At 40.8% G+C, this 13,631-nt stretch overlaps 1 protein-coding gene across 4 annotated transcripts in view; it reads left to right on the top strand.

Moving 5' to 3' along the window:
• Positions 1-13,631, top strand: part of fbxw11a (F-box and WD repeat domain containing 11a) — a 69,012-nt gene that overhangs the window by 53,118 nt on the left and 2,263 nt on the right. For all 4 annotated transcript variants that reach the window (XM_034181136.1, XM_034181135.1, XM_034181134.1 and 1 more), the window contains 4 exons: positions 2,043-2,161; positions 2,349-2,459; positions 2,547-2,625; positions 11,161-11,325. In XM_034181136.1, the coding sequence (XP_034037027.1) occupies positions 2,043-2,161; positions 2,349-2,459; positions 2,547-2,625; positions 11,161-11,322 (471 nt within the window). In that variant the 3' untranslated portion in view covers positions 11,323-11,325. The remainder of the gene's footprint in view (positions 1-2,042; positions 2,162-2,348; positions 2,460-2,546; positions 2,626-11,160; positions 11,326-13,631) is intronic.

Here is a 13,631-nt window from a genome sequence, read left to right as displayed (position 1 = left end):
GCAATGCATTCCACATTTTAGGAGCCACCACCTCAAAAGCACAGTCTTCCTTGGTCTTCAGTCTTGTCTGAAGCACAACCAACAACAGGCACAGATTTGAAGACCTCTGAGGCTTACTTGTCAAATACAGATGTAGTAGCTCAGCGATAAAAGGTGGTATTTGACCATCCAGGCCTCTAAAAGTCAGGACCAAAAGTTTAGATTGAAATCTAAAATGGATGGGGAGTCGGTGGAAATAATCAGTATTACATGCAACATCTTTGATGACCCCGTAAGAAGCCTTGTAGTCGCATTCTGGACTTTGTAAGCGGTCCAGAGAGGACTTGCTAAGGCTAAAAAACAGGGAGTTACAGTAATAGACATGATGAGACACACGCATGAATGATCATCTTCATCTCGGCTCTAGACACAATCCTGCACAGACGGGAATATTACGCGAATGAAAAAAAACTAGATTGTGCCAGCCCAATAACATACACATCAATATTGAGGGATTGATCAAACACAACACCTAAATTCCTGACTGCTGAGCTAACAAAAGGGCCCAGAGAACCAAGGCTCCCAACCACAGTGGGAATGAACTCGCCAGGGGCACAAACAAGGACCTCAGTTTTTGCTGTGTTAAGGGACAAATAGTTAGCTGCTATCCAGCCACCAATAACCTCAACACAGTTCTGAAGAGCAGAGACTCCAGAAATCGTTTGAGGAGTGAATAAAGTATATAGCTGGATGTCATCCGCATAACACTGGTAAGAAACCTCTTTTAAGAAATTTGAACATGACCAAGTGGGAGCAAATATAGAGCAAATAATATAGGACCCAGAACAGAGCCTTGAGGCACACCACAGGATAACTGTGCAAAAGATAAAAACCATTTTGCAAAAACCAACTTGTATCTCTGCGCATTAAAATGTCATTTGAAACTATCAGCAGGCCAATTTCCGTAGAGTGCAAGTGACGGATCCCAGATTGGAATTTATTCAAAATATTATGTTCAGTTAAAACCTTATTTAGCTGTTTGGCCACCATTTTTTCCTAAAACTTTAGAAATAAAAGGCCATTTTGAAATTGGTCTATAATTTTGAAGGGATGGGTTAAATGCATAGGTCATATTTCATTGTTTGTATATACAATGACAAAAAGGCCGTTGTTGGCATCATAGTATCAACATGACTAACTGACCTGTCCAGCAGAAAAGAGTCCACCGTTGCTTTTTTTTTTTTTTTAACTTAAATTGGCTCAGGTGTGTGGCTCTTACAATAGATAATGGTAAAAAAAAAAAAAAAGACAATTTACAAACCTTAAATTATTTTTCTTTTATCCACTTTGTATATGCCCATTGATGTCTGAGAAGCATTCATCATATTGGAGAAAATGACTCACTACTTAAGACACTGAGGGGCCTTTAGCCAATACCACCCTTTTGAAATATAGGTCACCGTCAGTTAAACCAGTTTAATTTCAGACTACATTCTGGCATGTTGTCTTGGTGAGAATTCATTACAAAATCTACACAAAAATAAGTCTGTGGGGGAAATCTTCAAGATAGGTGCTTCTGTGGGGTTTAAAAAAAAATCCTGTTGATATATTGGATTGTAGAATAGCCAAATTCCAAAATCAGTATCAGCTTTAAAAGATCCTGTATCGGTTGAGCTCTGATATCAAGTATTATAGGTACCAAAAAAGTTTCACAAATGATCTCCTACCATACCTTTTAAAGAGCCACATTTTTTACCCAAATTTTGTTTGTCTCTGCAAAACTCAGACCACAAACTCTTTTTATCAAAGCATAGATTCTCATATTGCTTATAAATGGCTGTCACTTTTGTGAGTGGGGCAGACGAGGAGGAGGATGAACACAAGGAATCTGACATTGACAGTGTTTGAATTGGACAGCATCTCCTGACATTAAAAAAAAAAAAAAAGTAAATATATAAACTCAGTAGAGTAGGAAAGTTTTATCAGTTTGTTTCAAAATGGAAAAAATAGCCTTTTTTTGCTCATTTATTTGTTGACAAAGCTTTATGTTGGCCACCCCTTAGGTATGGAGCACCAGCACTTGTGAGTTTGTACGTACTCTAAATGGTCACAAGCGGGGCATTGCATGTCTGCAGTACCGTGATCGTCTGGTGGTCAGTGGCTCATCTGACAACACAATACGGTATGTGACATCAGAAGACACGATACTCAAGGTTTTTAGAGAAGTTGTTCCTGTTTAGCTGTTTTTGCATGTCGTCAAAGTTGTTTAGTTTGCAGTGTGAAAATGATCCAGATTCAGGGTGGTGCCTGAGAAGCACATGTACTGGTGTAGGAACTTTGCATCATTTACAAAGGCTCTTCTTTCTCAGGTTATGGGACATAGAGTGTGGCGCATGTTTGCGAGTGCTGGAAGGTCATGAAGAGCTTGTACGCTGCATTCGCTTTGACAACAAAAGGATCGTCAGCGGCGCCTATGACGGGTGAGTTTTATCATTTTTAGGTTTGCCTCGGCAGCAAAGATGCAGTCTTGTGATTGACATTGTGGTGTCCCATGTTCGTCTCCACAGTAAGATCAAGGTGTGGGACCTGCAAGCAGCTCTGGATCCACGAGCCCCTGCTAGCACACTATGTCTTCGCACTCTAGTGGTGAGTATCATTAAGATGTGCCAACCACTATGAGCATGTTTTATGCCAGCAATTCACACCAAAGACACTTTTACACCTAAAGAAATCAGTGCTCCCTGGTGGAGGAATGTTCTTTGAGTCCCCTGTTCCTACTCTGGGTGCACTCAAATGCAGGAGAAGGCTGCGACAAGCATGTTTAAATATTAAGGTCCAACAGCCTGTGTCCAAATGATCGCATACACACACACACACACACACACAGCCAAAATCCAGACAACAGGTCCGACAGCATGATCACAGCCACTGTGTGAATGTAATTAATCAATCAATTTCAATCAATCAATTTTTTTATATAGCGCCAAATCACAACAAACAGTTGCCCCAAGGCACTTTATATTGTAAGGCAAGGCCATACAATAATTATGTAAAACCCCAACGGTCAAAACGACCCCCTGTGAGCAAGCACTTGGCTACAGTGGGAAGGAAAAACTCCCTTTTAACAGGAAGAAACCTCCAGCAGAACCAGGCTCAGGGAGGGGCAGTCTTCTGCTGGGACTGGTTGGGGCTGAGGGAGAGAACCAGGAAAAAGACATGCTGTGGAGGGGAGCAGAGATCGATCACTAATGATTAAATGCAGAGTGGTGCATACAGAGCAAAAAGAGAAAGAAACAGTGCATCATGGGAACCCCCCAGCAGTCTACGTCTATAGCAGCATAACTAAGGGATGGTTCAGGGTCACCTGATCTAGCCCTAACTATAAGCTTTAGCAAAAAGGAAAGTTTTAAGCCTAATCTTAAAAGTAGAGAGGGTGTCTGTCTCCCTGATCTGAATTGGGAGCTGGTTCCACAGGAGAGGAGCCTGAAAGCTGAAGGCTCTGCCTCCCATTCTACTCTTACAAACCCTAGGAACTACAAGTAAGCCTGCAGTCTGAGAGCGAAGCGCTCTATTGGGGTGATATGGTACTACGAGGTCCCTAAGATAAGATGGGACCTGATTATTCAAAACCTTATAAGTAAGAAGAAGAATTTTAAATTCTATTCTAGAATTAACAGGAAGCCAATGAAGAGAGGCCAATATGGGTGAGATATGCTCTCTCCTTCTAGTCCCCGTCAGTACTCTAGCTGCAGCATTTTGAATTAACTGAAGGCTTTTTAGGGAACCTTTAGGACAACCTGATAATAATGAATTACAATAGTCCAGCCTAGAGGAAATAAATGCATGAATTAGTTTTTCAGCATCACTCTGAGACAAGACCTTTCTGATTTTAGAGATATTGCGTAAATGCAAAAAAGCAGTCCTACATATTTGTTTAATATGCGCTTTGAATGACATATCCTGATCAAAAATGACTCCAAGATTTCTCACAGTATTACTAGAGGTCAGGGTAATGCCATCCACAGTAAGGATCTGGTTAGACACCATGTTTCTAAGATTTGTGGGGCCAAGTACAATAACTTCAGTTTTATCTGAGTTTAAAAGCAGGAAATTAGAGGTCATCCATGTCTTTATGTCTGTAAGACAATCCTGCAGTTTAGCTAATTGGTGTGTGTCCTCTGGCTTCATGGATAGATAAAGCTGGGTATCATCTGCGTAACAATGAAAATTTAAGCAATACCGTCTAATAATACTGCCTAAGGGAAGCATGTATAAAGTGAATAAAATTGGTCCTAGCACAGAACCTTGTGGAACTCCATAATTAACCTTAGTCTGTGAAGAAGATTCCCCATTTACATGAACAAATTGTAATCTATTAGACAAATATGATTCAAACCACCGCAGCGCAGTGCCTTTAATACCTATGGCATGCTCTAATCTCTGTAATAAAATTTTATGGTCAACAGTATCAAAAGCAGCACTGAGGTCTAACAGAACAAGCACAGAGATGAGTCCACTGTCCGAGGCCATAAGAAGATCATTTGTAACCTTCACTAATGCTGTTTCTGTACTATGATGAATTCTAAAACCTGACTGAAACTCTTAAAATAGACCATTCCTCTGCAGATGATCAGTTAGCTGTTTTACAACTACCCTTTCAAGAATTTTTGAGAGAAAAGGAAGGTTGGAGATTGGCCTATAATTAGCCAAGATAGCTGGGTCAAGTGATGGCTTTTTAAGTAATGGTTTAATTACTGCCACCTTAAAAGCCTGTGGTACATAGCCAACTAACAAAGATAGATTGATCATATTTAAGATCGAAGCATTAAATAATGGTAGGGCTTCCTTGAGCAGCCTGGTAGGAATGGGGTCTAATAAACATGTTGATGGTTTGGATGAAGTAACTAATGAAAATAACTCAGACAGAACAATCGGAGAGAAAGAGTCTAACCAAATACCGGCATTACTGAAAGCAGCCAAAGATAACGATACGTCTTTGGGATGGTTATGAGTAATTTTTTCTCTAATAGTTAAAATTTTGTTAGCAAAGAAAGTCATGAAGTCATTACTAGTTAAAGTTAATGGAATACTCAGCTCAATAGAGCTCTGACTCTTTGTCAGCCTGGCTACAGTGCTGAAAAGAAACCTGGGGTTGTTCTTATTTTCTTCAATTAGTGATGAGTAGAAAGATGTCCTAGCTTTACGAAGGGCTTTTTTTATAGAGCAACAGACTCTTTTTCCAGGCTAAGTGAAGATCTTCTAAATTAGTGAGACGCCATTTCCTCTCCAACTTACGGGTTATCTGCTTTAAGCTACGAGTTTGTGAGTTATACCACGGAGTCAGGCACTTCTGATTTAAAGCTCTCTTTTTTAGAGGAGCTACAGCATCCAAAGTTGTCTTCAATGAGGATGTAAAACTATTGACGAGATACTCTATCTCACTTACAGAGTTTAGGTAGCTACTCTGCACTGTGTTGGTATATGGCATTAGAGAACATAAAGAAGGAATCATATCCTTAAACCTAGTTACAGCGCTTTCTGAAAGACTTCTAGTGTAATGAAACTTATTCCCCACTGCTGGGTAGTCCATCAGAGTAAATGTAAATGTTATTAAGAAATGATCAGACAGAAGGGAGTTTTCAGGGAATACTGTTAAGTCTTCTATTTCCATACCATAAGTCAGAACAAAATCTAAGATATGATTAAAGTGGTGGGTGGACTCATTTACTTTTTGAGCAAAGCCAATAGAGTCTAATAATAGATTAAATGCAGTGTTGAGGCTGTCATTCTCAGCATCTGTGTGGATGTTAAAATCGCCCACTATAATTATCTTATCTGAGCTAAGCACTAAGTCAGACAAAAGGTCTGAAAATTCACAGAGAAACTCACAGTAACGACCAGGTGGATGATAGATAACAACAAATAAAACTGGTTTTTGGGACTTCCAATTTGGATGGACAAGACTAAGAGTCAAGCTTTCAAATGAATTAAAGCTCTGTCTGGTTTTTTGATTAATTAATAAGCTGGAATGGAAGATTGCTGCTAATCCTCCGCCCCGGCCCGTGCTACGAGCATTCTGACAGTTAGTGTGACTTGGGGGTGTTGACTCATTTAAACTAACATATTCATCCTGCTGTAACCAGGTTTCTGTAAGTCAGAATAAATCAATATGTTGATCAATTATTATATCATTTACCAACAGGGACTTAGAAGAGAGAGACCTAATGTTTAATAGACCACATTTAACTGTTTTAGTCTGTGGTGCAGTTGAATGTGCTATATTATTTTTTTCTTTTTGAATTTTTATGCTTAAATAGATTTTTGATGGTTATTGGTGGTCTGGGAGCAGGCACCGTCTCTACGGGGATGGGGTAATGAGGGGATGGCAGGGGGAGAGAAGCTGCAGAGAGGTGTGTAAGACTACAACTCTGCTTCCTGGTCCCAACCCTGGATAGTCACGGTTTGGAGGATTTAAGAAAATTGGCCAGATTTCTAGAAATGAGAGCTGCTCCATCCAAAGTGGGATGGATGCCGTCTCTCCTAACAAGACCAGGTTTTCCCCAGAAGCTTTGCCAATTATCTATGAAGCCCACCTCATTTTTTGGACACCACTCAGACAGCCAGCAATTCAAGGAGAACATGCGGCTAAACATGTCACTCCCGGTCCGATTGGGGAGGGGCCCAGAGAAAACTACAGAGTCCGACATTGTTTTTGCAAAGTTACACACCGATTTAATGTTAATTTTAGTGACCTCCGATTGGCGTAACCGGGTGTCATTACTGCCGACGTGAATTACAATCTTACCAAATTTACGCTTAGCCTTAGCCAGCAGTTTCAAATTTCCTTCAATGTCGCCTGCTCTGGCCCCCGGAAGACAATTGACTATGGTTGCTGGTGTCGCTAACTTCACATTTCGCAAAACAGAGTCGCCAATAACCAGAGTTTGATCCTCGGCGGGTGTGTCGTCGAGTGGGGAAAAACGGTTAGAGATGTGAACGGGTTGGTGGTGTACACAGGGCTTCTGTTTAGGGCTACGCTTCCTCCTCACAGTCACCCAGTCAGCCTGCTTTCCCGGCTGCTCGGGATCTGCCAGGGGGTAACTAACGGCGGCTAAGCTACCTTGGTCCGCACCGACTACAGGGGCCTGGCTAGCTGTAGAATTTTCCACGGTGCGGAGCCGAGTCTCCAATTCGCCCAGCCTGGCCTCCAAAGCTACGAATAAGCTACACTTATTACAAGTACCGTTACTACTAAAGGAGGCCGAGGAATAAGTAAACATTTCACACCCAGAGCAGAAACGTGCGGGAGAGACAGGAGAAGCCGCCATGCTAAATCGGCTAAGAGCTAGTAGCTGCGCTAAGCTAGCGGATTCCTAAAAACACGCAAAGTGAATAATGTGTAAATAATTTAGAGGTGATTCAGCAGAAGGAGTGCTTTAGTTAAGGCACGTAAAGATTACACTGGGAAACAAATCGTAATCTAGATAACTAGATCAATCTAACTGCGCAGATTAAACAGCTAACAGATACAGAAAAACACTGCTGTGCTCCGGAACAGGAAGTGATACAATACCGCAGTGAGAGCCAACCACCAGTAGAGGCAAGCAAGAGGGGATCAACTTTTATAGCTCTGCAACACTTCTCACTTCAGTCATCAGTCATGCAATGCAGGCGGTGCCCCCTGCTGTCCCCTGAGGTGACAGTGTTACTAGAAGGGATGATTAACTGTTTCAACTTCTGCTCCAGTTTTCTTTGTGTGTATGTTGATCTTTACCACTCTGCTGCTCACATACAGGAACATTTCACACATACGGGTGTATGAGTGAAAGTGGCTCTAAATTACAAACTGCTTTACCTCAGAGAGTCCACATCACAGATGAAGTACAGTGGAGATGATGTGAATGTAAACTTACATCTGTGATCAATAGGGATGGGTATTAAGATTTTATCTATCGATGCCATTATCGATTCTGCTTATCAATCCGATTCTTTATCGATTTACTTATCAATATCTCTTGTGAAATCTTGTGAAACAACAGTTTATTGAGTCTTAAAGTAAATAAATATGAAATTGGTCACTGAGTCCTTGATCTCTGGACTTTTATTACAGAGATTAGAGCATGTCATAGGTATTAAAGGCATTGCGCTGCGGTGGTTTGAATCATATTTGTCTAATAGATTACAGTTTGTTCATGTAAATGGGGAATCTTCTTCACAGACTAAAGTTAATTATGGAGTTCCACAAGGTTCTGTGCTAGGACCAATTTTATTCACTTTATACATGCTTCCCTTGGGCAGTATTATTAGACGGTATTGCTTAAATTTTCATTGTTACGCAGATGATACCCAGCTTTATCTATCCATGAAGCCAGAGGATACGCACCAATTAGCTAAACTGCAGGATTGTCTTACAGACATAAAGACATGGATGACCTCTAATTTCCTGCTTTTAAACTCAGATAAAACTGAAGTTATTGTACTTGGCCCCACAAATCTTAGAAGCATGGTGTCTAACCAGATCGTTACTCTGGATGGCATTTCCCTGATCTCTAGTAATACTGTGAGAAATCTTGGAGTTATTTTTGATCAGGATATGTCATTCAAAGCGCATATTAAACAAATATGTAGGACTGCCTTTTTGCATTTACGCAATATCTCTAAAATCAGAAAGGTCTTGTCTCAGAGTGATGCTGAAAACTAATTCATGCATTTATTTCCTCTAGGCTGGACTATTGTAATTCATTATTATCAGGTTGTCCTGAAAGTTCCCTAAAAAGCCTTCAGTTGGTTCAGAATGCTGCAGCTAGAGTACTGACGGGGACTAGCAGGAGAGAGCATATCTCACCCGTGTTGGCCTCCCTTCATTGGCTTCCTGTTAATGCTAGAATAGAATTTAAAATTCTTCTTCTTACTTATAAGGTTTTGAATAATCAGGTCCCATCTTATCTTAGGGACCTCGTAGTACCATATTACCCCATTAGAGCGCTTCGCTCTCAGACTGCGGGCTTACTTGTAGTTCCTAGGGTTTGTAAGAGTAGAATGGGAGGCAGAGCCTTCAGCTTTCAGGCTCCTCTCCTGTGGAACCAGCTCCCAATTCAGATCAGGGAGACAGATACCCTCTCTACTTTTAAGATTAGGCTTAAAACTTTCCTTTTCGCTAAGGCTTATAGTTAGGGCTGGATCGGGTGACCCTGGACCATCCCTTGGTTATGTTGCTTTAGACGTAGACTGTGTTTCATAATTATTGTATGGCCTTGCCTTGCAATGTGGAGCGCCTTGGGGCAACTGTTTGTTGTGATTTGGCGCTATACAAGAAAAAAGTTGATTGATTGATTGATTAAATAAGCTCTACATGGTGGATCTTTAATCTCTTCACATAAATAGAAATAAACAAAGTCTGTAGTTTTTGTCAAAAGCATTTCCTTTCAGACATTAATGGCATAAATGTCACTCCATACCGCTGAGCTTAGCCAGCTGTGCTGCACGTCAGCGTCAGTGTAATTCATAAAGAATGCAGAACGTCTCATTTTGGGAGAAAAAAAACGTTTTGGTTGGTTGTAGTTTGTTTGTATTACAACATTTGGAAAGAGGTGTCATTTGATTTGAAATGGCGATTCGCTTTGAAGTTATTAATTCCGGCCAGACTCTAACTTGACTCGGCGGAGAGTGGCACAGCATTTGGAGCTGTGCGAACGGAACGGAGGATGATTTTCGTTTCTTGCCTGCAACAAGAGTCCCAGTTAGTGACTTTAATCCGCACAGAAGTGACTCACGATTGACAGTTTTTAATGGCTTTGAGAGGGGTTAAGAAGCGGACTTTCCGCTTCTGAAAAGCAGAGAAGCAGAAAACCAATGATTCAGCGGGTCTTCAAAGCGGAGCTGTTACAGAAGCGGTTGATTACAGACCCCCTGCAGGGTCTGCAATCAGTGTTGAGAAATGATCATTTTTCCCACAAACACCCTCAAAAATAGCGGCCACTCTGAAGGACCAATAAGGGAATCATTAAGCAAAAAGGCTTTTGATGTCGGTGGATCAAATAATTTCTTAATGATTCTCAAAAAGAACCGGTTCTCGATACCCAACTCTAGTGATGAATGTAAATTCTTGATTGGTAGGTGTAAAATATTACAGTTGGTGCCCTTGCTTAGAGAGAAGGTTTCCACTTGAAGACCACCCATGTTCATTCTCCACGTAATGTGGAGTTACATCAAGAAGGACATCCGGCATAAAACGTGCCAAATCAACACGGAGATCCAGCAACCATGAGTGGAAAAAGAAGTTAAAAAGACCTTACTTTGGGCTGAATAGTACACACACCGATTGGGACAATTTCCTTTTATTTTTATACACCAAGGAAAATTAACAGATGAAGTAATGCTGTATATTCATTAATTTATAGATCAATTATTTCAGCCCAGCTTTTATCAGCATTGGTGCTAGGGGTGTGATCAGAGCCACAGAGATGGAGGTGGTCGATGCATAGTCATCTTTCCCCCCCATAACTTATAAAGTTATTTTTCACAATAATGCATAGTAGTCTTCCGTACACCACATTTTCCACATCCATTTATAAGATGGGTATTCAGTGCTGGGCTCTTCCTTTTACTCACCACGACTGAGGGAATCCTTCTGCTTAGTAATATGCTTAAATTCAGGGAGTTATCTTGTCTGATCTCAGGTCATAGCCAAAAGAGGTGGACATGTGATCCCGGGGGCTCACAGCATTTTGGGAGCTGTGCACAGGGCAGAGAGCTGGTCACATTCCAAAAACTGAAAATGCAGCCAGTGGTGTTAAAGGATTAAAATCCCTTGTAAAATTGGCAAATTCCTTGTTTGTAGGTTGAAAAATCAGGCAAACTATTGGTGGATATTACACCTAAAACATTTTAGATAGCATATCCATGCATCAGTGTGCTCAAGACTGAGCATGAGCCCACTTTTTTTTTCTTTTTTAAGAAAGTTGATTAAACGCCCACCAAAAATGTAATGTTTTGTCCACAACACATATAAAAAGCAAAGAATGAGTTTCATGATGTTTTTCTCAATGGCATCAGTGTGCACTGGTAGTGGAATCAGGATTTATGGTGTGTCAAGTCTGTGTTGCTGTATTGATGCTGACATTCTTTTACAAACATTCCTATTTTACATTACATTACATTTCTAATTTTACGTGTTTTCAGGAGCACTCTGGCCGTGTGTTCCGTCTCCAGTTTGATGAGTTCCAGATTATCAGCAGTTCTCATGACGACACCATTCTGATCTGGGACTTCCTTAATGTTTCCACCAATGGCCAGTCAGAGGGGCGGTCACCGTCCCGCACCTACACGTACATATCTAGATAGCAGGTACGCAGGCTTGCACACTTTTACAGCAGGATTTCAATAAAGTTAGTATCACACAACTTTAGAAGTAGGACGGGTGTTTTTTTTTTTTTTAAATAGAAATGGGTGATTGCTAGTTTTGCACCCCCCCATATATTTCTGAATTTGATTTTGAAATGTTATTTCCTACATTGATATGTTGTATTTATCTGCAGCATAATCACAAATCATCTTGTTCTGCATGAAATTAAATTGATAACAAATACAATATTAAAGTCATACAATAATAAAATACTGCAATAATATAATACAGTAATTTGGGGGCGGGGGGAGAGGAGTGAATGTTTAAACATTTAGTTTTCTGTGAATGAATTGTCAAGGTAAGGTCATACTGGCAGTACTGACTTTTGGATATGACATCCAAAGTAATGTTTATATGTTGTTTAGCAAGAAATGTCCTCATGGCAAATTACAATAAAGTTATATCTGACAGCGTAGTTTCCCAAACACTGACCTTTTTAACAGTGTTCTGCTTCAGCTGTACAAGCTAACCTCAACATCACACACTTGGAGGATAAGGTGCTGGTGATGACATTTGCTAACATTTATGAAAGTAAGGCCATAGTTATTAGATTTATTGGTTTACAGGTTTTTCTGGGACTTGAGGGTCAGAGTCAGTTGGAAAAAACAAAAGAAATAAACTATTGGAAGTTATGGCCGGTTTAAAAGTAATAATAATATTCAAAGTTTAAATAATAGCAATTATTTTTTGGGAATTAATGGATTCAACTGCTTAATGAAAAATTATGGACCAGGACCAAAGTTTTATACCTTTATTGTAAACAATCTCGTGAACAAACAAATCTGCTGCAGAGCTGCGGTGTTTCTTCAGAACAAACCGCAATTTTTTTTTCCTGCCAACTTTAAAATAAAGTTACCATAACACAAAATTACAATTATACAAGCTTTGCAGTTAATCAGCAGTTCACGCCGTGGAAAAATATTGAGAACTGATTTTAAATGTTAACGTGGAGATACGGCTTTTGGACACGTTAAAGGTCAGAACAATTGACAAAGGCCACGCTGGCTGATGAAAACACTGAAGGAAGTCATTCCTGATGGAGCTGCAGAGCAATCTGTGGATCCGCATGATCGTTTTTTTGGGGGGGGTTAAATCTCAAAACGGAAATCTGTATTTCTGTGGAAAACTTGCATGTCTGACGTCAAGCATCTGTGTCTCTGAACTTCCGTTGACGTCCTCACAGTCAGTGGAGGGAAAAAAACAAAATCCCAATTGCTTCATCCACCTTCTCCACACAGGTGAAGCCCGCTGTCACTGCATGCCCGGGGGGGGGGGCATTGCAGGCCTGGCAACATTAGATTTATTTCCACAGCGGTCCTCAGAAAAAATAAAAATACAGTAGATCTGTTTTGTGCTACTCCTTCATGGCCCAACAGCACGCGTCCATTTTCAGTTCAATTCAGTTTTAGTTTATATAGCAGTCCTTCCGCCTCTACAGGACCCAGTTTGATACCTCCTGTCCCATTCACGCACGCACATGTAAACAATAAAAAAACAAAAAAAAAAACGCCGCTGCCCCTGCTGGGGGCTGCTCCTCACTCTTCCCCCAAAAACTCGGTCATAATTGTGTTTAGAAACCAGTCACCATTTGTTTTATTATACATCTGTGTAGTTAATAAATGAAATAATCTTCACGGACGAATTCGCTCGCTCGCATGCACACGTGAAAAAAAAAAAAAAAAGTCCACTCCCCCTGCTGCGGGGCTGCAGCTCGCTCTTCCCCAAAGGACAAAAGGGACATAAGTCCTGCTCACAGGCTGGCTACCAGAGACAGGACATGTTCACATCCAACACAGTCAGACTCCAGACATCTCCACGTCACTACATATCCAGTCCCTGATTGGTCATCGTGGCGCGACAAGACGAAAATTCAGATTTTTCAACTTGGGGAGGAGGGTGACGTGATGTGACGCAATATCGCGCTACAAATACGCCGATCACTCAAAATCGCTTCACTTGTGTCCCTTCATTCGCGTCCATTGCATTGCGCTGCGTGGCATGGCGCCGCAACACGTCCTTCCATAGGGATTACATGGCAACCTGTCGCTCACGTCGCACCCGGTGTGAATGCGACTTAACAGACCCAGACTTTGGATAAAGTAATAAAATGAATTTAAAAGGGTAGGAAGCATAGTACCATACTATGCCAGTATGATAGCCATACGAAAGGGAAAATAAGTGCGTCTTAAATCTGGACTTGAAAGTCTATACAGAATCTGACTGTTTTATCTCCATAGGGAGATCATTC

This window comes from Thalassophryne amazonica, chromosome 11 (genome assembly GCF_902500255.1).
Source record: "Thalassophryne amazonica chromosome 11, fThaAma1.1, whole genome shotgun sequence".
NCBI classification, from domain to species: Eukaryota; Metazoa; Chordata; class Actinopteri; order Batrachoidiformes; family Batrachoididae; genus Thalassophryne; species Thalassophryne amazonica.
Note: the sequence above shows the minus strand (reverse complement) of the source record. Positions and strands in the feature narration are given on the sequence as shown.